Raw genomic sequence first — 25,487 nt, forward strand, 5'->3', positions numbered from 1 at the left:
ATAAGAATTAAAAAATACAAATAAATAAAAAATTAAAATGACAAAAGCACACAAAAAATTACTAAAAATTATACTAAATTAAAAAAATTATACTATAAAATTATAATTATTATACTATAAAATTATAATTATTATACTATAAAAGCGGAAACTATAAAATAAAAATATTAATAAATTCTACACTGTATACTATATTACTATAATAGAAATAATTCTAAAATAACACTGGTTAGAGTTGATGAAACCAATGATTTCTTTTACGAATTTCTCACTTAAAACTTCATTATAATCAATAAGTTTAAAGAAATCTTTAAATTTGAATATATTATCTTTTTTTTGTAAAAATATAACGAATATATAATATATTGTAGGTATATAGTTTACAGTAGGTATATTTATTACTATAATATTAAATAAAATGTTTTTTTATTGTTGTTTTATAGGGTTACACACAAAGAAAATTCCTTGTATTAATTGAGTGAAATCCGCACATTATTTGAACCGGTCACTTTCTGTTTTTTTAATTGAACTAAAACAACCGATTATTTCCAAATGTCCCTCTGAAAACAACATGAAATCAGCTTGAGAAGAGATGATATAATGAACACGATTACACGCTCTGTTATTACAGTACGGTCGTGTCCTGAAACACTATCTCTTTGTTGACAGGGAGTTGAGCGGCGTCCCGCTGTGCTCGCTGTGACTCTGACCGCACTAGATCAGAGCGATCAGGACCAGATGAGACCAGCGGTGAAGATACCTGTGACGGAGGGGAAGTAGATTCCCACCAGCAGTGTGAAGAAGGCAGTGATGTCATTGACCACATACGGCATGAGCTTGTCTTGAGACGAGTCGCTCGCTGGCACCGAGGGCATGGCTTTCTCCACCAGCATCCCAGCAGGACCGTAGCTTCCCCACATGTTCTCTGTGCATTAGATCAATACATGAGCGCATGGCGTATGATGAGGGAAGGATATACACATACACACTGGAGAGCAATAGCTCAAGCAAGCTGAGGTTAAAATGAACACAAAACGGCATGTGCAACCTATTTTACGTCTTTTAAACCTATTCAAGGTTATGAATATAATCGAGGCTCTCACCTGAAATGACTCCGCTGGTGAGGCCGGGAATGCCCTGGATCTCTGTGACGTTATTGATGGTGAAGTATTCATTGCAGCTGGCGTTGAGCTCTGGACCTTTACAGAACAGAGACCAGAGCTTCGTGGTCACGGTCACGTTGTCTATTATTTCTGTCTTCATGCACTTGTCGAAGCCGTGGTTCTGCAGGGTGCGGTTGCCCAACAAACAGACCCTGGAGAACAAAAGAGCCTTTACCAAGAATCCAAAGCAAATCAGAGTTTACTGTAAGGAGGTTTGTGGTGATTGAGAAAGCCTGTGTTCTTCTGTGAAACAAACACTGCTGAGGATGTTTGTGGTTCAGTGAAACACACAACAACGAGAGCTGCTGCAATCTATAAAGAGGCTTTGTTTAGTTTAAAGAGGCGATGCTGTAAAACATGCAATACAAGGAGTAACATAGTGCTTTTGTTGGCTTAAGGGCAAAAATGTTAAAAATACAAAATAAATAAAAGTGCTTTTCAGGTAAGTGAAATAAAAACATTTATTAAAAATTGGTCATTTTTAGGTAAGTGAAATAAAAGCGCTTAAAAATATATATAAAATAAAATAAATGTTATTTTTAGGTAAGTGAAATAAAATAAAATAAAATAAAAATACCTTGTCATTTTAGGCAAGTGAAACAAAAGTGCTTAAAATACAATACTGTAAAATAAAATAAAAATCTAATAATTTTCAGTAAGTGAAAAAAGTGCTTAATTTATAAAATAAAATACTTTTTTTTTGTTATTTTTAGGTAAGTGAAATAAAAATAATAAAAATAAATAAAATATGTAGTCATTTTAGACAAGTGAAACAAAAGTGCTTAAAATAAAATAAAATAAAAATGTAGTCATTTTAGGTAAATAAAGTAAATAAATAAATAAATAAACTTTATTTTTAGGTAAGTGAAATAAAAATGATAAAAAAAAATCTAGTCATTTTTAGGCAAGTAATATAAAAGTGCTTAAAAAATAAAATAAAATAAAATAAAAAAGTAGTCATTTTAGGTAAATAACGTAAATAAATAAATAAACAAACATTATTTTTAGGTAAGTGAAATAAAAATAAAAATAAAATAAAATAAAATATGTAGTCATTTTAGGTAAATAAAGTAAATAAGTAAATAAATAAACAAATAAACAAACGTTATTTTTAGGTAAGTGAAATAAAAATGATTAAAAGAAATCTAGTCATTTTTAGTCAAGTAATATAAAAGTGCTTAAAAAATAAAATAAAATAAAATAAAATAAAATAAAATAAAATAAAATAAAATAAAATAAAATAAAATAAAATAAAATAAAATAAAATAAAATAAAATAAAAAAGTAGTCATTTTAGGTAAATAACGTAAATAAACAACTAAACAAACGTTATTTTTAGGTAAGTGAAATAAAAATGATTAAAAGAAATCTAGTCATTTTTAGTCAAGTAATATAAAAGTGCTTAAAAAATAAAATAAAATAAAATAAAATAAAATAAAATAAAATAAAAAAAAATAAAATAAAATAAAATAAAATAAAATAAAATAAAATAAAATAAAATAAAATAAAATAAAATAAAATACCTATGACTTACGGAAAAACTGGAGATTCAAAGATGGTTTTGATGACCCCGGCGTAGATGGCCAGGATGGAGAGCACCACACAGGCCAGGAAGACCAGCGCGAGCTTGTTGACGTACTTCACACCGACGAACACCACGAGAGCCATGAGCGTCAGACAGCACGTCCCGTACACACGCATGTTATTCAGCAGAGCGTCCGCCTCCTCCGCCTTCTCCTCCGCCTTAAAGATGGCAGCACTGGGCACGATGTACGTCTGTCACACAACACAGAAACACAGTGATGTTCGATTGATTCTGTAGAACTGAATATCGAGCAAATCATGGGAAAAGATGAGAATGGGACTGGGAATCATTATTAGACATTCAGTCTCTGACATCTAAGAGTTTTAGCAGGGGTTTTATAATCTTTTAATGCCACAGACTCAAATATGATCATCCTTGTGTGATTAACTCTCATCCTAAAATGTAAAAGATGCTTTAAATTTAAATGCTTATATAAGCTTATAAAGACATTGTATATATAAAGACCCAATTTAGACTGTAACACACTTACTATATTACACGTGTAAATTATTTAGAAAATATTTAGTTTTTTATACCATTCAATATAGTCAGATTTTCGTTATTCGTTTAAGCATTTTCATTTATTTTAATAATGTTATTTAAATTTTTATTTAATTTAAGCATTTTCATTTATTTATATTTGAGTTCATTTATTAACACATTAATGTTAATACAATTGTTTTATTGTCACATTTTTACTTGGTTTTCTCTTTTCCATGAACCCTTGTAATTATGTGTTTTTTAAGACAAGTTCAATAAAAGTGCTTAAAATAAAATTCACAATTTTGCTTAATTTTACATAGGCAGCAATTGACACCAAAGTGCATAAAAAAAATAAAATAATATAAAATTAAAAAATAATAAAATAAAATAAAATAAAATTTCACCATGTTTTATATCAACTGCAAAAACTCACTAAAAATATCTCATGAATATTAACAGCAATCATTGGATAATTCCTCAAAAGAAACTTCAGAGTTATTCTTAGATGATCACTATGTCCTAAGTAGCTAATTAGCAGTTTCTAAAATCTCTCGTTTTTGGATTTTCTGTCCCTTATCTGACTGTAACCTTTAACAGCACACACAACACTCACCAAGAAGATCTCGATAGTCCCGAGGATGTACATGGCGCCGGCGAACGTTGTGCCCAGATAGAAACACAGACCCACAGCGCCTCCGAACTCTGGGCCCAGAGAGCGAGAGATCATGTAGTACGAGCCTCCAGCTGCAGACAAACATCAGCAGAGTGAATGTGACACAGAACGACAGGCCCTTGAGGCTGAAACAATGAACACCATAAACGCTCATGCTGGTTGAGTTTTTGAGGTTTTAAGCAGATCATGATGTCATTTCCTGTTTAAATACAAACTGAGTGCGATACAGTTAATATGAAAATGTCTTACCTGGAACAACACCGTTTGTAGCAATGGCACTCATTGATATGGCTGTCAACATTGTCTGAAAAAAAAAATGTTCACAGTATTTTATTAATTCAGAATAAATAAATAAATAAAAAATCACTAAAAATTACAAACGTTTAAAGAATTCAAATTAATTCAGATAAAACTTTTTTTTTAATAAATTGCTTTTCTTATTGATTAAAAAAAATAGAAGAAAAATAATCAAATTATAATTCTATTTTATATAAAATAATGCAATATTTACAAAAATGCTGATTTGTAAAATATTTTTTATTATTAAAAATAAAGGTCCACAGGTCTTGTAAATAATTGTAAATAAAACGTTAATAATTATATGAAAAATCATTATTCCAATTCTAATGTGTAATATTACAGACAATAATTTAATATTTACTACAATTATTTAAATTTGAAAATATCTTTCTTATTATTTAATAAAAATGTTATATATATATATATAAATTATATAAAGTAATGTTTTATTTAGTATCATGTTGATTTCATTGTTTAAATATTTTCCTCATTATTTAATGAAAAATAATCAAAATCATTTTATATATTTATTTTAAAATAATTTTTTCTTATTTAATAAAAAACATCTCATATAAAACAACCTAATATTAAGTATAATGTTGATTTATTTGTTGACTTATTATTTAAGAATAATAAAAAAATATTAAATAAATATTATATTACTATTAATATTAAATATTACTTTAAATTTTAAAGTATTCTACATAATATTAACCATTGAATAATACTGTAATAATATTGTAAAGGAAGTTTCATTTATTTTGATATCACAAAGATTATTTTTAGAATAGCATGCACTGATGAATGGTTCACATTCAGACCAGGAACATGTATTAATAAAGAAACTCAATCAGCATCATATCAAGATAACAATGCACAACACAATAATGAGTTTCTCCTTTTCTGTTTCCAGGAAGGTTTAGTTCAGTTAAAGGTCATCTGCATCTGGCCGTTATGCAATCGGAGTGTCCTTGAGCTCAATCCCTGGACTAAAGCCAATTAACAGCCACAGGCTTAACGAGGGAAATAAAGGAGATGAGAGTGATCTTTACTGGCCAAATACAGACACATTTCACAGGAATCATTTAGATTCAGAGTGGTTTAGAAATAGACCATTATAAATAAATCAGTATTTACATATATATAAAAATGGAAGAAATTATTTTTAATCATGCAATCAATTCCATTTAATTCCTGCATGCAAAAAATAAAAACATCTAGAATATGAGTGTGAGTTTGTGTGTGTGTGTGTGTATTTGTTAGATATATTTCTGCATATTGTAATCTTTTCATCTTGATCTGCTTCCAGAACAATCTCCTTTTCAAACTTTTTAGCATTGGTCATGAATAAAAACTTTTCCTCATCCAGTCAGTTCCTATTAAGTCCAGCAGTCCTGCATTTTTCATTCTTGTTGAACATCCTGTTCCACTCAATAAAGCGATGTATTAAGGAAGAAAAACAGGCTGTAGACACGGCTCTGATATTGATTTAGCTTCCGTCTCGTCAGTGCAAGCTTTAATCACACTTCGAAACGGTCATTTATCTCTAACAGACGTTACATAAAGCGGTTCCTGAAAGAGCCAGACCTTTAGATCCTGACGGAAACCTATAATGAAACTATATTCAGTGAAGGTGAGGCTTGATCCCATCGTCCGCTGTGGTTTAGAAATAATCAGCGGTGTTAGAGACTCCTGAGCTCAGGAGATTTCAGATGAAAGACTTACACACGAGCAGCACATGGACACAATGATAAAGGACTCCAGGATTCCCGCCGTTCCCACGATCCACGTCATTCTCAGGAAGAGGATCACTCCCAGGATGTTCTGCAGGCAGGGCAGGTAGACCCCGATAAACGTCCCCATCTGTGGACTCTGCTCACAAACACATCGCAAAAGAGACGGCGTGAGAAATGCATGCTTGAAACATCGCACATGCATGCAATAATTAGACAGAAAATCTAAAAATGAAAGGTTTTGCACACTAATGCCACAAAGAACTTATTTCTTTAGTATTGTTACTAAATTGCAATACTTTTATTGCAGTTATTGTTGTAGTTATAACCGTTTCTATTATATTTTGAATTAGTTTCTATTTTTAAATGGTCTGTTTTCATATTCATTTGTAGTAAATGTTTTAAATTGTGTTTTCGTCATTTTATTAATTTTTTTTACACGTGACTTTGGACCACAAAACCAGTCTGAGGGTGCAAAAAAACAAAAAAATCTAAATATTGAGAAAATCACTTTTAAAGTTGTCCAAATGAAGTTCTTAGCAATGCATATTACTAATCAAAAAGTAAGGTTTGATAAATTTATGGTAGGAAATGTATAAAATATCTTCATGGAACATGATCTTTACTTAATATCCTGATGATTTTTGGCATGAAAGAAAAATCGATTATTTTGACCCATACAATGTATTTTTTACTTATTGCTACAATTTTTTTTTTTTTTTTCACTTTTAATTCTGGTTATTTTAGTACTTCAAGTTAAACTACATTTTTACAAGAAAGCAGAATTTCAGTTAAAAATGTGATGTTTAATTCAACGTTTAATGGGCAATTTATTTGTAATCATTTGAGAACTTTACTAGCAATTAGCAATACAAAAAGTTTAAAAATTTTAATATTTAAAAACATCAACCACCATATATGCAATGCAAACCCAACATCAATCTCAAACATAAATGCTGTTTTATCTAAATGGACATTTAAAGCCTTCAGTCTTACAAGAGAAGCAATCCATGTCAACCATCCAAATCATAAATGATCCAACACTTTGATTGCTTCAATCTTCATACACAAGTAACATCATAACTACAAAAAACCATAACCAACCTGTGCACAACCAAAAAACATCAATGCATATATAAAGATAAAAGCATACCGCGTCGAGATGATTCAGCTTTAGTCAAATACACTCTTTCCTGATGCAAAGAGCTGAATGGGGATGTATTGCTCAGTTTGATGCAGTCTGAGCATCTGAAGACTAATGAGAGTGTGTTTGTCCAATCACAGATAGATGTCCGGTGACGGGGAGACAGGCTGGGGACTGTGGTTTGTGGCTATCGCCTGGACATTGCTTCCACATTTTTACTGACTGTCAGCAATAACCACGAGAACTCAAAAAGTTGATGCCCGCTGGGCTTGAAACGGAAATCAAAGAAAGATTGTTGCATTTGTGCATGTGTTAATACATCTTTGCATAAGAATTTGCAATATGGACGTCATATTTAATTTAATGTGAATAAAGCGAGGCTGAGAGTAAAATACTGTTCTGTGTTATGGCATATGGTTTTTATTAATATTTTCATTTTTTTTTTTTTTTTTTTACATTTTCAGATTTCATTTAAATGTGTGTTTTTAGTAAATTTGTTGTGGATTTTAGTCAGTTTTTTTATATGTCTATATACTTTTTATTCATTTTATTTTATCAAGATAAAATAAATGAAAATGAGAAATGCTCCCTTATATTTATAAATATATTTTTTTATATAGATTTTGTAAATATTGCTAAGTTTATTTGAATTAAATTAAAAACAAATTTTAGTTTTAGTTTTAGTTAACAATATTAATACAGTGTAATGATGCTTTACAGAAATCAGAAATGTATTCATTTTTAAGTTTTAGTTTTTTGCTTTTTAGTACAAAATAGAAAAAAAAACTAAATTAAAACAATATTTTGCCTCATCAACTAGCTGAAATAAAATAATTTAAAGAGTTTTTTATATATATTTATATATATATATATATATATATATATATATATATATATATATATATATATATACAGTACAGACCAAAAGTTTGGAAACATTACTATTTTTAATGTTTTTGAAAGAAGTTTCTTCTGCTCATCAAGCCTGCATTTATTTGATCAAAAATACAGAAAAAACAGTAATATTGTGAAATATTATTACAACTTAAAATAATAGTTTTCTATTTGAATATACTTAAAAAAAATCATTTATTCCTGTGATGCAAAGCTGAATATTTAGCATCATTCCTCCAGCCTTCAGTGTCACATGTAACATCCAGTCACATGATCCTTTAGAAATCATTCTAATATTCAGATTTATTATGAGTGTTGGAAACAGTTCTGCTGTCTAATATATTTGATCAATAAAAGGTTAAAAGGAACTGCATTTATTCTTTTTTCTTTACTTTTTATTCATCAAAGTATCCTAAAAAAGTATCACATGTTCTGAAAAAATATGAAGCAGCAGAACTGTTTCCAACTTTGATAATGAATCATCATATTAGAATGATTTCTAAAGGATCATGTGATAATGATCCTAAAAATTCAGCTTTTTTTTTACATTTTTTTCTGTATTTTTGATCAAATAAATGCAGGCTTGATGAGCAGAAGAAACTTCTTTCAAAAACATTAAAAATAGTAATGTTTCCAAACTTTTGGTCTGTACTGTATATATATATTTTTTTCAGTTTTAGTGGTAGTTAACTATATTAACTCCAAAAATTCTCCAAAGAATTAAATTTTTTATTTGTATTTTTTTTTTTTGCTAACTTATAATAACCCTGGCTCAGACTGAGGTTTATTGCATTTCCTGAATGGTGAAATGAAACAATGTAACTATGAGAAGTTTCTGTAATCAGACATTCCAAACGATTTGAACCTGTATTCATTTCCTGTCGTATTTTCTACAAAGGCAGAAGAATGCTGAGAATGTGTGTCTGATTGGATTTCGATTAGAGTACACAGACACACAAATCTCAAACATCCTACAGAAAGCTCGGCTTCACGTGTGTCTCTCACTCAGGTAACTTCACGTCACTTCTCTAGTGCCACATTTACAGCGAATGGTCTGAAACTTGAGCTTAAGTCTTGTAAATGTTTTGATGATGTGTAATGGTTCTCAGTGTGTTACCTTGACTGTCTGCTTCTTGGCACCTTCATCCTCGTCGGCCTCCTCGTGTTCCCGGACGCCCTGCGTGAGGTTCGTGTAGTTGGCCAGTTTGTTGAGCAGCGAAGACACCATGGGATTGCTGTCCATCTCCTCCTGAAAGGGTAAAGGTCATGTGTTTGAGGAAAAACTGCAAACCAACGAACACAAACGATGCATTTCAAACCTCATTTCAAACAATGTCTCGTAAAAACCCGGAGTAAAAATACTTGCAGGCACCAAAATCAAAGGACGTAATAACAGCTCTGTCCGTCCGAAATAAACTTCATGACCCATGAACTGCTTTATTTATGATCATAAACATGAGAAGAGAATGTGGAAAACAGAGTAGAGAAAAGCCAAGTAATAAACACAGAGTTTGTTCAGACTTCAGTGCAGTAATATAAATATCACATCTTCATATTACACTCAAATCCACAATATACAAAAATACATTTTTGCATAAAGAAAAAGTATGCCAGTTTTTGGTTTGTTTATTTATTTATTTTTAGGCTATTAAAATTCTCGAATAATGACATTATGTTATGTCTTATTCCACCAAAAATATTGTTATTGCAATGCAAATATATGTAATACTTTAATTTTGCTTAATGAAAAAAATGACTTTTTTGTTATTAATATATTGTATTATATTATTTTAGCTCATTTCCACCAAAATTCATATTACTGTAATACCAAAAATATTATATTTATATTTGTATAGTTGTATATAAAATATTATAGTTATATTATTATATTATTTAAATTAGAAAATAAACATCAAAGTGGTATTTATTGCACTATTAAAATGATTCTTGAATCAGGAATTAGTTTCATAATTTTATATTAGAGTTAGAATTTAGTTTGTAAATATTAATTAGTATTTTAGAATCTAAACTAGTATAAAAAATGAAAGCACCTAATAAAAAAAAAACAATTAAAAAAAGATAAACTAAACCGTTTAGATGAATTGCTGAAATTAACATTGAGGATAAATGTGCAAAATTGCCATGGAGCCAATTTTTTTTTAAAAACAAACAGAAATCATCTGCAAAAAATAATAATAATAAAATAAATTAAATTAAAAATAAAATAAACGTATTCAATAATATTGAAATTAAGTTTGAAGATACCTCAAAAAGTGCCATGTTTTTCCCATCATACAGAGTTCCCTTATCATCATCTGCGTTATTAATGAACGGGCTGCTTTCCCTTGGGTTTCCATCACCTGTATCAGACAGATGGAGAGAGAGAGCAACAGAACAAGAGAGAAAGAGAGGAAAAAGACATGATTACAGGTGATTACAGGAGATTTGACGCTAAAATGCTGTTTGCTTGTGAAGCGAGAGGCGTTTATGGTCTCTTATGTGTGCTCTCTTGGGTAAATTAGGAAAGAGCAGGCTTCCTATCATCGCCGCCGGTCAGACGTAATGATTTTTCTATAATTAGAGCATGATGGTGATCAATGTCCTCCGGTTCACTGGTCAAACTCTGTGACACTCAGAGAATCTGATGCTCTAAAGCACTTCTAAATCCTCAAACGTATAGCTGAAAACATGCAATTACTGGGAGGTGGATCCGCCTGGGCTCCTGCTTATACATAGATGCTAAATTGCAGTGATTTAAATAAACATCTGGACCGGGCTGCGTCACTACAGGATTTATTTTCAGATTACATCTCTTTATTCATTTCCTCAGACCTGTAATTTCAAAGCAGCGTATAATTCAGCTTCAGAACGACACGCTGTTCCAAGAGTTTCTTAGATTCATCTTCTGTGACGCCGCAGATGCGGAATTAAATATGTCTGAACAGTTTTACTTTGTAAACAGCAAAGTCCAAGAGTATGTTTAATGGTAAACTTAAAAAAAAAAAACTTTTGGAAACTACAAAATGTAAGCTCAAAATCTGTGCATGCTTTCTAATAAGCCTGGCATTGTATGTTATGATTATTGTTGGCTTGCTTCTCTGTTCTGTTCGGATAAAAGCATCAGCAAAACACATAAATGTAAATGTATGATTATGCAATGAAACCACAAGATGCTCTAATGTGCATAAGAGTCATTTTTCATACCGCCTGAAACAATAGTGCATTTGCAAACTGGTTTGAAATCATTTGGTGCACACATTTATGCAATAATTTCAAGTAGAAAATGTATTCAAAGTGATGCTGTAGTCACAGCTCTCTCTAAATACATGAATGCATGCCATTTACACAGACGCATCTGACAGATGTTTTATTTAAAGCACCTTTACATGCATTCAACATAGACATTTAATCAGAAAGTGTGTGTTTCTACCAGTTGAGCCACAATTTGCAGCTCTACAACTCCACCAGAACAGAACATGCTGGTTAGATGGTAAGAACCTGCTTGAGGTCTTTAACTATGATTGCTATGCAGAATCAAAGCAACTATAAAAGCCCGAAAATATATAAAGCCCAAAGAAAACAGATGAACAGAATCCTAACAGAACTAATGAACATAACTAAACATTCTTCTAGCAAGATTAATAGAAATGTTTTTAACAGAATTCTCAACGCATTAGCACAAAAACATGATTTATACATGGTTTATGTAACATTTTGTCTGTAACATTCTTAAAAAAACCATTAGACAAACATCCATCTAAACTGTTACTACTCTCTAGTTTTAGAAGTTTAAGAAATCATTCAAAGTAACATCTCCATGTTTGCAAAATTCTAAAATGGAACGTTCCCTTAAAGTTGTTTCTCATGTGGACATTCCTAAACTATTCAAAACTGGACATTTTGAACATTCTGAAAACATTCAAATATATAACTTCATGGGGACACTAGCAATACATTCTCAACATAACATTTTAGTAAATATACTTTCACGTATTAAGACATTAATACGTTTTATCAGAATCAAATGCTTCAAGTGCCTTTCAGATTATATGTAGCTTTAGATTGAAAGGATTTCAGTTGTTCAGATGAAGAACCAACTTTATCTATATCTTGAATAGCTTGAGGTACATTTTCAGCATTTTTTTTTCATGGGTAAACTATTCCTTTAAAGTCAACAAGAAATGCAGTTCGACACCTATTTCATATTTCAGAAAACACACAAATCAGAGATCAGTTGCTAGTATTTGAAAGAAATCTCTTCTGAACTTTTGTAAACTGTAGGGTGTGAATGGTTTCGCTTTGAAATATACGTATTATATTCTGTTCACAGTCACATGTGCATCTACAGACCCTTGATACAGTAATGTTAAATCTCACGAGACCTGATCCACTTTCATCAGAATGACCTAGATTACAGATATGCTTATATGACTGCAGACGTCACAGCCCTTCATTCAACTGTTCAAATGCTGCACAATGCACTCCCTTCATCCAGAGATACTCCACAACAATGTGACAACAATGATGGATTATCAAGTGATCCTAATAAAAGTGACAACATCATAGATGGCCAAAAGCATGCCTTTAATGCCACAAATAAAAATTTAAGTTGTTCTGCAGCAGTAGAGACATGATTTAAGGAAACATTCATCTCTCTTGTTAATTTAACACATGATCAGCTTAACCCTTTTCACCTGCTGGATATAAAACAGATAAAAACAAAAGAAATCTTGAGGTGATCTGAGTCACATTTTTCATATGAAATATAAAATAAAATACAAAATAAAATTAAACTAAACAATTAAATAAAATAAAAGATTAAATGCAATAAAAAAATAATTAAACGATGAAATTAAGTAAAATAAAATAAAAACAAAATAAGAAATAAAACAGAATGAAAAATTACAAATAAAATAAAATGAAAGTATAAAACAAAAGAAATAAGAAGAATAGAATAAAATAACAGTATAAAACAAAGCAAAATAAGTAAAGCTGAATAAAATAAAATAAAACAAAATAAATAAAATAAAATGAAGTCAAATAAAATAAAAACGGAGTAAAATAAAATTAGAAATAAAACAAAATAGAAAAATTAGAAATAAAATAAAAGTTTGAAACAAAACAGAATAAAAAGTAAAACTGAATGAAATAAAACCAAATAAATAAAATTAAGTTAAATAAAAAAACAGAATAAATTAAATAAAATAATAAATAAAACCAAATGAAAAATTAGCAATAAAAAAAAAAATACAGCATAAAACAAAATCAAAATAAGTAAAATGTCACATAAAAAAAAAAAAAAAAAACAGAACAAAATGAGTAGAATAGTAAATAGAATCAAAATTTTTAAAGGAAATATAATAAAACAAAACACCTGCATGAACCCCTCATAATAACCCACCAGTGCGTCACAAACGTCTTCTCAGGACAGCGCTGACGTGGATCTGAGCTGACCGTCAAGCCCTTGAGTTCATCAGTCCTTCGATTACAGACTCACTGAGACGACACAGCTGAGGATTTCTGTATTCAACATCAGTGAACCTGAGATTCAGCGCAGGGAGGTCATGCAACAGCTACACACACACCTCTGATATACCCTTAATACACACATTAAGAATTCATGTTAATAGCTTCCTTTCCAGATACATAACAGTTGGAGTTTCCAACAATGAAACTAAAACCTTCTTCATGACTCTTTTACAAAAGACGCACGAAACAATTGTCACAAGAAAGGTTGCAATTAACATGTCAGGTAAAGCAGGGCATTACCAGGGACCGTGAATCACAGTCTCTATGGTAATAAATGGCCACATCCTCTATTTATATCAGCTAAGCTCTCTCTGGTTTTGATCTGTAAGCGGACTACGAGAGCTTGTTTTACACCGGCTGACTGAGCAAGAGACACTGGCAGAAAGAGTCACTCCAATCCCGTTATCCAACACGGATGTCAAACTATTAGAAGACCCAAAGTCAGACAGAGTTAATAAACACGCTCTACAACTGATGATAGGAACGCTGCTGCTTTAAAATGACTCTTGAACTCAGTTCACTAGATTCAGATCGTCAAAAAGAATCAATCAATCAATCAATCAATGAGTGAGCAAAACAGAAAGTAGAAATGAATCGATGAATAAACGGATGGATATTTGAAAAACTGTAGATGTTTGAATGGCTATCCAGCAATAAATAAATAAATAGATTAACATCCCTAAAACAAGGGAAGGTTACAAAATTATATAAATTATTTATTATAAATGTTGTTCGCAACTGTTGTTCGATTTTGAACCTTAAAAAAGTCAGTTTAGAAAATATGTTGAGGTTATTTTCTGACTCGCATCTTATATTTGAGAAGTTCCAGAAATGTATTAAACTTCATTATTTATATTCTGTTTTGTAACATTTATACCCAAAGATATATTTGTTCCAGAAAGTAACTTTAATGTCTAAAAAGCAACTTGTCACTAGTTCAAATGATCACTTTTAAGTGAGCTTAAGTGATAATTTGTGGTACAATTCTGAATGACGACATTAAAATATCTTATTCTAGCTGATTATGCAATTAATAAACCCCTGCAAAATGTCCCTCAAAGTCAGTTTACAATATTCTGATCATCAACATTTAAATAGCAAAATATATTCTAGAAAGCTTCTAAGTATGTTTTTATGTATTAAAACTTAAAGTATAACCAAGAACTAAGACTAGCTTATATAATTAAAGTTAAAAATGCAAAATAAACATCTACTAAAGTAAAAACAAAGACTAGCTCAATGCAACTAGTCACATCATTCACAACATCGCTTCAAGTCCGTTTAGACAAGGTTTTAGGCTGAGAATATTAAAATGGAAAACTATCTCATTCTAGATTATTTGGAAATCGCAAAACAGCAAGTTCACATTTCTAATAAAGTATGAACTATGACTTATTCAATGCAACTAGCCACATTCTTCAAAAACATCACTTAAAGTCGGTTTAGACATGCTTATGCTCTGGTTGACAACAGTAAAACGGATTATATTCTGGTTGATGACATTAAAATGCCAAAATATCTAATTCTAGCTATAATTATCAAGTCCCAGAACTGCAATTCCTCATTTACTAAAGTAAGAACAACAACTAGTTCAATTCAACTAGCCACATCCTTCAAAACGTCACTTAAAGTCGGTTTAGATTTGCTTATGCTACAGTTGACAACATTAAAATGGAAAACGATCTCATTTTAGATACCTGTGATGTTCCACATCTAGTGAAGTAAGAATGAAGACAAGCTTAACGCCACTGGTTGCTTTAGAGAAGTTGTATTCTTGGCTGACTAAAACGCAATGCAAACCGCAACTAGTCACATCTTTTAAAAAGTAAAGGTTATTCTGGTTGACAAAATTAAAACGGCAGCCTCCTGAGATGATCCAGAAGTGCAGTCGTAGATTTGTTGAAGCTATACGAGATCCAGCTCAACACAGACGATCGCAAACACCGCTTAAAACGACAACTGAAGTACTGAAGCACTACGAACATCCACGACTGCAGGACGCCGAACACTTACCCCGCAGACAGGAGCTCGAGCCCGGCTCCATGCTGACGGAGAGAGAGGGTGAGATGGGTCTGACCAGGGTCTCAACTATCTGTGCTCTGATGATCAGCGCTGTGACGCTGCCAATAAAACACCAGAGACATCAGTCCCTGAGCGCTTGATCCCTGATCTAAACCACTCAGACGGACGCGGGGAGGGGCGAGCGATGGGGGGGAGGGGGGGGGGGGGGGGGAGAGAGAGAGAGAGGGGGGGGGCGGGAGAGAGGGAGAGAGGGGGGGGGGAGAGAGGGAGAGAGGGGGGGGCAGAGAGAGACCTAGAGAGAGAGAGAGAGAGAGAGAGAGAGACAGAGGGAGAGAGGGAGGGATAAAGAGATATAAAGGTAGGAAAGTGATTGATGGAGGTGACAGAGAGAGAGAGAGAGAGAGAGAGAGAGAGAGAGAGAGAGAGAGAGAGAGAGAGAGAGAGAGAGAGACAGAGGGAGAGAGGGAGGGATAAAGAGATATAAAGGTGGGAAAGTGATTGATGGAGGTGACAGAGAGAGAGAGAGAGAGAGAGAGAGAGAGAGAGAGACGGCGTGTCACCACACTAAAGATGCCGTCAGTATGATTGAAAATGCACCCGAAACAATAATGAGACACTTTGGTACTGTGTTGGGTCGCCATGTCAAAAACTGTTAATCATAAATAATAATAATAATTGTACTACTACTCGTATTGTTATTAATATATCACATATTATTTAAATAATACATTTATATAATGTATTTATTTACAATGCATTTATTTAATATATTTAATTAGTAATTAAATTGCATAGCATAGCAAAAAATGCATAGCATTTCCATTGTAAATTATACATATACATTAAATACATTTTATATTGTTACACTACTCGCATTGTAATTCATATATCATATAATTTTTTAAATCATTAATTTATATAATGTATTTATTTATAATGCATTTATTTAACATATTTAATTAGTAATGAAATTGCATAGCTTAGAAAAAAATGCTTAGCATTTCCATTATAAATTATAAACATACATTACATAAACAATATTTTGATAAAAATTTATAATAATATTTCTATATTTTATATTATAGTAAACACATTATTTTTTAAATTAACATTTATTTGTAATACATTTATTTAAAATTAAATTGCAAAATGCATTTTTTTATCATAAACAATATTTTTCATCCTTTAAGTTCACATTTTTGCCTTAAAAAGCTTATGTTAAATGGTTATAATATATGAAAGTTTATTATATATTTATGTAAAAATGTGTATAAATATACAATGTGCATGTATACACACACACACACACACACACACAACAGATGACAGATTACTGCTTTATTGCAGGAACTCACTTTACGAGTGCTGTATTCATTGCTGCTCATCTAGCGTCTCTTCATCAGTATGTGAACTAGCTAGTAATCACTTAACCAGATTAACCAAATCCTGTCCTGTTTAGAAAGCGTAGCAGGACCTGAGGAAGGAAGGAACTCTTCATTTACAACTCGGACCTAAAAACAGACCTAAACACGAGGGAGGACTTGCAGGTTATCAGTGTGTGAAGTGTACTTAAGAAACAGACACTAAACCCTAGGTTTAAATACAAACAGTGGACAAGAAGTGGAAATCCTCACAATATGTGTGAGAAAAGTTATAGACACTGGCTTTATTTTTACGATGTTAAAATATCAGATGTTTCTGTGGGTTGGTGGAGCGTCATCAGCGACGCTGTAAGCCGTTAAAGCCTTCAGGTACAGGAGCGTGTTACGTAACAGAGCATGCTGGGATTGCGTGGGCTTCAGTGATCTCACACACTCAAGAAACTCATTTAACACACAGACCTCAGTGTGACTTCAGCTTCATGAGTGTGAACCGCTGCACTTCATCAGGTACTGCATCCACACACAAAAACTGATCACTTCTGTTTGATTATTATATCAGCTATATGGTCATCTATATACTGTATGTAGAAATAAAATCTGTATTCATTCACCCACAGTAGTCATATTCTTTTGTAGTATTATTGATTATAATATCTGGTTATTAATTATGTTACAAATTATATTTTTTTTAATAAAATGTGCTATTATTATTATTATTATTATTATAGCATTTACAATTATAAATAATAAAAGCAAATAATAAAAACTAGTAGTAATAATTTTTAATATTTAATATAAAAACTTGGTATTATTATTATAAGTTTATAAATGTGATTTTTTTTTATTAAAAAAGTATTATTATTACCACAACAAATAATGGTGGCAAACAAGAAATACTAATAATAATGATCAAATTTATATTTATAATTAAATAATTTCAAAATTTCATATTTAATTTTAATAACTTGGTTCTTTGGCAATATTTTATCATTTTCCTATGATTTACTTTTGTACATTTTTATATTATTATTATTTTATCTTAATGTTATGACATATTTTTATGAATGATATTTGATAATAAATATTAAATATAAATAATACAAATATTTGAATTGTTATTATTGTTAATATAGCAATAATAATAATAATAAAATATTATATATATACATATATTATATATATAATACATATTTATTATAATAATAATAAACATAATAACAAAAAATGCTAATTTTAGCATTACTTTTAATACTTACAATTATAGTCAATATTCATATTTTGCCATATTATCATTATTATTATTATTATTATTATTATTATTATCATTATATAGAATCTGACTCTGTTAGGAGGATCAAGACTGATTTAAATCTTGTCATTTTTTTTAATAATCACATGACAAAATAAAAGTAGCCTAAAGCCCAATGCTGAGGTTTTTAATTCTGTCTGACAACTCAAACTCTTCATATCACAAAAAAACTCTTCATATCACGCGTATTTGCTCTGACCTACAGAAAATAAAGCACCAAGACACATGGATGTTATTTCATGCAACACTGAAAAAAAATCTGTTTAGAGTTTCTCCAGCAGAGGGGGTCAGTGAGTCACTGACAATGATGGATGAGCTTTAAATCAGTCTGTCCTACTGTTACCTGAACAATGACTGTGTTCACATTGCATACTACTCACACTACTGCCGAGTGTTACGTTTATGAACTCTCTGTTTCCTTATTTGGTCTTCATCCTGTTCTTGTTTTGTTAATTGATTATTCCCCACCTGTCTCCAGTTCCCTCATTACCTCCTGCGTGCTTAAATACCCTGTCTGTTCAGTTCTTCCTTGTCCGTGATTATTGTAAGTTAAGGTATTGATGTTAATGTGTTGTATATTATCTGTTATTCTCCTTCGATGTTCAGTAAACTCCTCATTTGATCAAGACCCTCCTCGAGCCCTTTATTCCTACACTAGCAAATACCCAACTGTAACACCGAGGTGTAAAGTATACATATACAGTGCACTGAAAAAAAACAATAAAAATGCAAAATGACATTCCATGTTTAAAAACAAGTTTTGGTTCTGCATTAGTCAATGTTTTCCTTGAATATGTCTGCAAACATGTCTGTTCGTTAAGTTCTCTAATTGAGTTTCTAATGGGCTCCAGCAGCTGTGTTTCCAGACGGTGATTTCTGTGCGTCAGCCAGAGCTGTTAAACTGAAGAGGAACTTCATCTTGATGCAATGGCAGCAGTGAATCAGCGCAGCGGGAATAACAAGCACAGATTAAACCCATGTTTAAGAGGAGAGCAGCTACTGCCAGAGAAGGCAAAATCACAAAGAATGTCATGCACAGATTGGCTGAAGTGATTTAGTTTGCTGTTTTCAGTGTGTCCAGGTCCAGAAATCACATTGCAGCTCTGCATGACCGCCTATTAAAGACTTCAGTATAGACCTGACAGAGCAGGACTAAGTGCTGTTTTGCATGAAGGTCTGTGTTCCAGAACAAACTTTAAACCAACTTTTACTTCTTTTTTCTTGTGCATTACGATTATTTTAAATGCTTTTAATGTAAAGCACTTTCAGTTACCGGTGTGTATGAAATACACATAACTTGCCTTGCCAAGTTATTTAATAAAGGCACGCCTAGAAAAAGCAAGCCTAGAGAATAAATCAGTGAACCGGGGTTTTACAGTTCACTAAACTTTAATAAACATCTAATAAATTACCTTTTTCATCTAATTGCCAAAGTTTTTATTTTTTATTTTTATGCATCAAGTTTTTAATTTCTTAGATATATAGTTTTCTTTTTGATTTTAGTCAATTCAAATTTGTATTTCTTTATTCATTAAAAATTTTCAGTTGTATTATGTTATTATTTTTTAGTTATTATCAAGATAAATGAAAATGAGAAATGTTGTTTTGACAACTTTTTTTTACATTTTATTTCAATTGAAGTTTTAGGTAACAAAAATAGTTTTTGTTAGTTTTTGTTATGTATAATAACTATAACATAATTAAAACCACAAAAAACTTGACAAAAAAAAAAAAACAATTAATTAAAACTATAGGCCTTTTATTTACTGAACTTTATTTAACTGTCATTACGTAATTGTTAACTACCCTTTTCTGTGGTTGATGTTCTTTGTTTCAGAGTTGCTGTTTGTGTAGAGTGGAAGTACTTCTGTTAATATTTTATTTTCTCCTTCCCTTTATTTCATCTAGAATGTTGCTCATGCATAATTTGCATCATATGATAGATCCTTTATTATAAAACTCTGTTTTCCTTTCTATTTAGAGCTAACCTTGTTCTATTCCCATTTGCTGCATGGACCCGTTTATTAGAAAGAGAGCCAGAAATCATTCACATAAATATACATTGACAAACATTTCTAAGCATTCTGAGCAGTTTGACTTGACTGAACACTGATGTGAGTCATGTGACCAATATATGAACAAGAAGAGACCCAATGAAATGAACCCTGAGCAGAGCCAGGCCTGTAAAACTTTCAGACCCTTACAAGGCAACGAGACGTTCAGTGCGTTTTATTATTAGCACAGGCACTACATTTATAAGGCTGATTGTGCACTGTTATCTGCTTTAAATGCTCATGACTTGAAGGTTATTTCAGGCCGTTGGCTTCTGAGGAAGCTGCCAACCTGCTGAAGGAGAATACTAAATGTTTGGCCACGGCCTTCTCAGACTTTTAGGCTGTAAAAATTAAAGTTTGGCTAGCAAGCAGCTCTCTGGAGGAACTGAAGCTGGGAAAGAGAAAGTGTGTGTCAGAGGACGTGGAGCCGGCGGGTCAGTGGAAACACACACAGACTCTTATCAGCCACAGCACATGGAGGCCAGGACCGGCCTGACAGGAAACAGGAAGTACAAGCTTCTGAATGACAACAGAAAGACGAAATATGTGCTCAACAAACCTGAAACAAACTGTACGAGGGATTCGGATCATCTCTTGTGGGTGTCTCCCATGCATTTCATTTCAACACTTTATGCAGTGTTATTAACATTAACTAAAGTTATTAAGACGTGTCTGTTCATTGAAATGAAATGAAATATAGATATTAGAGGAAAAAACAATTACATTAGTTCTAATTTTCAAATAGTTTAAGTTGAAGCACTAAAATTACTAACTGGAAAAAAATAAAATATAAATAAAACTTAAATGAAACCTAAATATAAATATTTAAAATGAACTAATAATTACTCAATTAATTACTAATAAATAACAAAATTACTCAAACTAGAAAATATTAAAATAAAAACTAATTCTAAAATATGAATCAAACTATAATAGTATAAAAAAATACTACAATAACACTGCAGCCTTCTTATTCCAAATCCACACAGAATTTAACTTTTTCTGGTAAACACACAAAAAATATGGCTCCATATCATAAACAACAAATGATTTTCTTCCTCAGTATTTTTGTCTTGTTTTTCAGCACAAAAAAAAACTTAAATCAAGATCCATTTACTAAAGAAGCAAAATAACATAAGTCCTTTTTTGTTTGTTTACATAAACTTTTTTTGATATTTGTTCATTTAATACCTTCAGCAATTTTGTACATAAAACATCTGTAAAATAAGGCCAGGTACAGTGTTATTATGAATTTATTTTACTGATTTTTCACAGGTGTTTTACCAATATTTTAAATGATGTATTGCATTTTGTTGAACGAAATGTCTGTAAACTTAACAGAAAATGTCCAAGAGAGAAATTACTACTATTTTTTTCTGCTGAAACAGCATTCAGGGTTGAAATAACATGGCAGTGAGTAAATAATGAGACGTTTGGGTAACACACATGGATGTGTAAGGACAATAAAGTCTTTGCTGTGATTATGTAATCAGAAGGAAACCTGATGTATGCAGAGGAATGTAGGGCGTTAGGGTTTGTCTTATGCACTGATGTGGCTGATGTTGTGTAAAGAGGGTGTGAACACGGACACAAACTCACTGCAGGGTTTCTCCATACTGCACATCTGGTTACAGTTACAGTGACAGAGAGGAGGCCTGCAGACCATGACGTCAAAAACTACAAAACACCCTAGAAGTACGAACGAGTCTTGTGCTCTCTCTGATACACGGATACTGAAAGACACAAACAGCAGTGAATATGTAGGACTGCTAATGAAGCTCACAACAGAGACTTCGTTTGATTAATAACACTGTCTTTAACACATTAGTTCAGCTGGTACAGATGTGTCTGATGCTTTGTAACATTCACAAAATGTTACATGTGGTAGATATATTTGCATGGATGTCAGTGGTTAGGACTGTTTTACATTATTTACACGGGAAAAGGACAGAAGAAACAGTATTAGAAAAATACACTACGAGATGTGTCACAAACAATTTAATTTAAGGAAACTTGTTTTTTTTTTAAGTGTAAACACAATGTGGAATTCAATTGGTCCCAATTTCCATGCAATACAGCTCGTCCAATCAGAATTTGTTTCCATCTCAAGTGTTTCATAATGTATAGCTGTTTTTGCAATGATTTTAGACTTAATTAATCAAAATAAAATGTAAATAAAAGTTTTCTATGGTGATAGACATTTGCATTGTTATCGTCAGCTGTAAGATCTTCTTATTTATTTATTATTTATTAATTAAATGTTAAAACGGCTGAAGAAACATGAAGAATTATGAAAATATGAGTGGGCATGTCCAAAAAGAAAAACGTGTTACATTTTTAAGGTTATTATAGGCATAAAGTATAACTGAATTGTTGACAATGTCCAAAAAAAAAAAAAAAAACATGAGAATTTAGAGTCTTAACAACATTAGTTTTAGTATTTTGAGTCTTTTGTTTTGAACTCAAATGTTTCAAAACGTGAAGCTGTTTTTGCTTTTTTGAATAATAAAAATTCCCCCCCCCCCAAAAATGTATTTTTTCTTTAATTTATAAAACATTTTTGTTTGCTTTTCTAGCAAAAATAACTATATTATTATAAAACATTACATGATCCAATTAATTAAATACTTTACAAATAGTTTTTTTTACAATGAGACAAAGATTTTGCATCAATCTTCAAGTGACCTGAAGTTCCTTAAACGTTTCAAATCATTGCCATATTCAATCTAAAACACTCATCTCTTCAGAAAGCATGAATTCCTGTCTTTCATTTCTAAGCAGTCGTGGTTTCGTAACCAACCGGTAACACACACACACTTGAATTCTCCCTCATTACACACACCATGCATGAGAACTGACCTTTAGAAATGAGATCATCGAACCACAAACCACTTCATATCCATGTAGAAATTCATTATTTTCCATGCATACTTTCAAAATCCTTCCTGTGCATTAAACAAACACTGCCTACTCCACTTAGAGACAAAACATCTGTGTTTGCACAGCATTAAAAATGCATGTCCTGCAAAAGTTGATGCTGCTAACCTTAAGTATGCACTTACTAATAAATAAAGAGGTTTTCAACACAGGGTGGAATTGTGATTCACTGCCCTGGCATCATCAAAAATGATATTTTAGAGCCACTAACAATGGTTATCATACGCACAAGCTGCTGTTTAGGACGTGAATGTTTTTAATAATCATCTTGCTTTTCAACATAGAATCAGCAGAAAACTGAGACAAATGTGAACCAAACCTGCTGATTTCAGTTTAATTAACATCACACTTAGTGTTTTCCGCAGTATTTCATATGCTACACCTAAAATTATGTTTAATAAAACTTAATCCAACAATGCAAGTCCATAGAACTATATTTGTTCTCTCTGAGCTGAAAGCTTTGAGTAGATAAAGCACACGCTGAGAGGGTTTACAGTTACACTGTTATTCAATTTCAGGTTGGCTTTTTCATGGGTGGAGATCTGGAATAATTGGATGCAGATGTCGGCTGCTGCGCTGTATCCTAGTAATATGCAATCAGGCAGAAACGCACGGAGTGAGAGAGTCCTTATCTAGAAGAAGCCTCTTGTAGTTAGGGCCTAAATCAGCTCTGTGTGAACACCGTGAGCTGTGACTTTCCTCTGTAATGTCCCAAAAGATATACAGACAAAGAGCAGCTCCAGAGATTTGGGTGAATGTGAAGGGTGGGGTCTTAAACTCCCACCGGCGGGAACCAACAGGAAGCAAGCAACATGACAAATCAATAGCATTGACTGGAATCTGAGTCCATGTTCATCTCGCAGGAGAGACAGAGAAAAAAAACAGCCGTTGCACAACACTGAAAACTGCCCGCTTACATAACACTTAATATGAGTTTAGCTGCTCTACTGAGTCTGTAAAATTTGGGCCGTAATTGTAACCCAGGGTAGCAATTAGCAGGAGAAAAGCCATCGGCCGGTGCATCATGTAATGAGGGTCAGTTTCTGAAGATTACACAGCATAATGCACTTTATAACTCAGAGAGTGATACTAGTGCTAGTAAAAACTGGAAAGAAATCAACCATAATTTCAACCTACATGTAAGTAAATATATTTAAAATCTTCAATGCATTAAGTAAAATACTGTAAATAACTAGTTTAAGAAAATCCATGCTTGTATTTAACACGGTTTTTCATTAAATGAACAAAAGAATAAATAATACATGGATAAATAAAAGGATAATATTATATATGTGTTATTATATAAATAAAAACGTACTTTATTTACAAAAGCATTTTAACTTTGTTTGTTTTTTTAAAAAAAAATAAAAGTAAAGTGTCACAGGAAACACTTCAGATTGACAATGCAAATGATTCACAGAATCAGAGACTCGATTCACTGAAATTGATTCACATTAATGAATCCTACTGCTTAGGACTTTGACTGAACTTTGAGTATTAAATTACTAAAAACATTTCAATCCTAATGTCCTTAAGAGAGAAGAAATACAAAATTAGTGCAATAATAAAGTCTTTCAGAAAACTTAGCATCCAAATAATTAAGTGCATCAAAATTACACTATTCATGATGATGCTTTTTATCTTGAATGTTTAATATAAAAAGGCTTTTACTAACTTTTTATCTTACTGCTCTCAAAACAAAAGGCTCACAAGTCAGGAAACTTATTTTAATGAGTATTATAGTGATTAATTTTTTTTACTCGCAAAAATTAGAGTAAATTTTAACACAAATATTGATTATGAAACAAGTAATTATCATGTCTATCCTACTGTTCTCAAAAGACAAAGATCACAAATCTAGTCTAATTATTTAATCTTTTAGAAAACTGTAAAAGTGCATTTGAATATTGTAGCATTGATGTTGCCAGCAAAATGTATTCAATATATCACGCTTCTTTATTTGGCACAAGAAAGATGCTGTTAAACTGAACGTAGAAATAAGAGATACTCTGTTTCCTGTCAACGTTTATGCAATAAATGCACAAATATGGACTCCAGCGATGACGTGCACTAAAAGAAGCATTAAATGACCAACACAAAGATCATGACATGACAAAAGATGCAGGAAACGATCCTGAACAACATCACATGAGCTTGTCTTCAGCACATGCTTCTCTCGCCCATGTGAAAAGAGGAAAAGAGAAGGCGTGTTCGCTCTGCGCAGAGAGAGAGAAAGACAAACAAACTCTGGACAGTGACCCGCTCAGTTAACCTGAAGCA

At 31.7% G+C, this 25,487-nt stretch overlaps 1 protein-coding gene across 7 annotated transcripts in view; it reads right to left on the reverse strand.

Moving 5' to 3' along the window:
• Positions 1-25,487, reverse strand: part of slc12a7b (solute carrier family 12 member 7b) — a 58,932-nt gene that overhangs the window by 17,766 nt on the left and 15,679 nt on the right. For 6 of the 7 annotated variants that reach the window (XM_059525244.1, XM_059525243.1, XM_059525241.1 and 3 more), the window contains exons 2-9: positions 10,240-10,334; positions 9,092-9,223; positions 5,929-6,075; positions 4,153-4,207; positions 3,844-3,974; positions 2,697-2,938; positions 1,104-1,315; positions 761-925 (exon numbers count right to left, since the gene is read on the reverse strand). In XM_059525244.1, coding sequence (XP_059381227.1) covers positions 761-925; positions 1,104-1,315; positions 2,697-2,938; positions 3,844-3,974; positions 4,153-4,207; positions 5,929-6,075; positions 9,092-9,223; positions 10,240-10,334 — 1,179 coding nt within the window. Of the gene's footprint in view, positions 1-760; positions 926-1,103; positions 1,316-2,696; positions 2,939-3,843; positions 3,975-4,152; positions 4,208-5,928; positions 6,076-9,091; positions 9,224-10,239; positions 10,335-15,516; positions 15,654-25,487 lie in introns of those variants that run through there. The other variant, XM_059525245.1, reaches the window with a different exon arrangement.

Source organism: Carassius carassius, chromosome 35, assembly GCF_963082965.1.
Source record: "Carassius carassius chromosome 35, fCarCar2.1, whole genome shotgun sequence".
In the NCBI taxonomy this organism is placed as follows: Eukaryota; Metazoa; Chordata; class Actinopteri; order Cypriniformes; family Cyprinidae; genus Carassius; species Carassius carassius.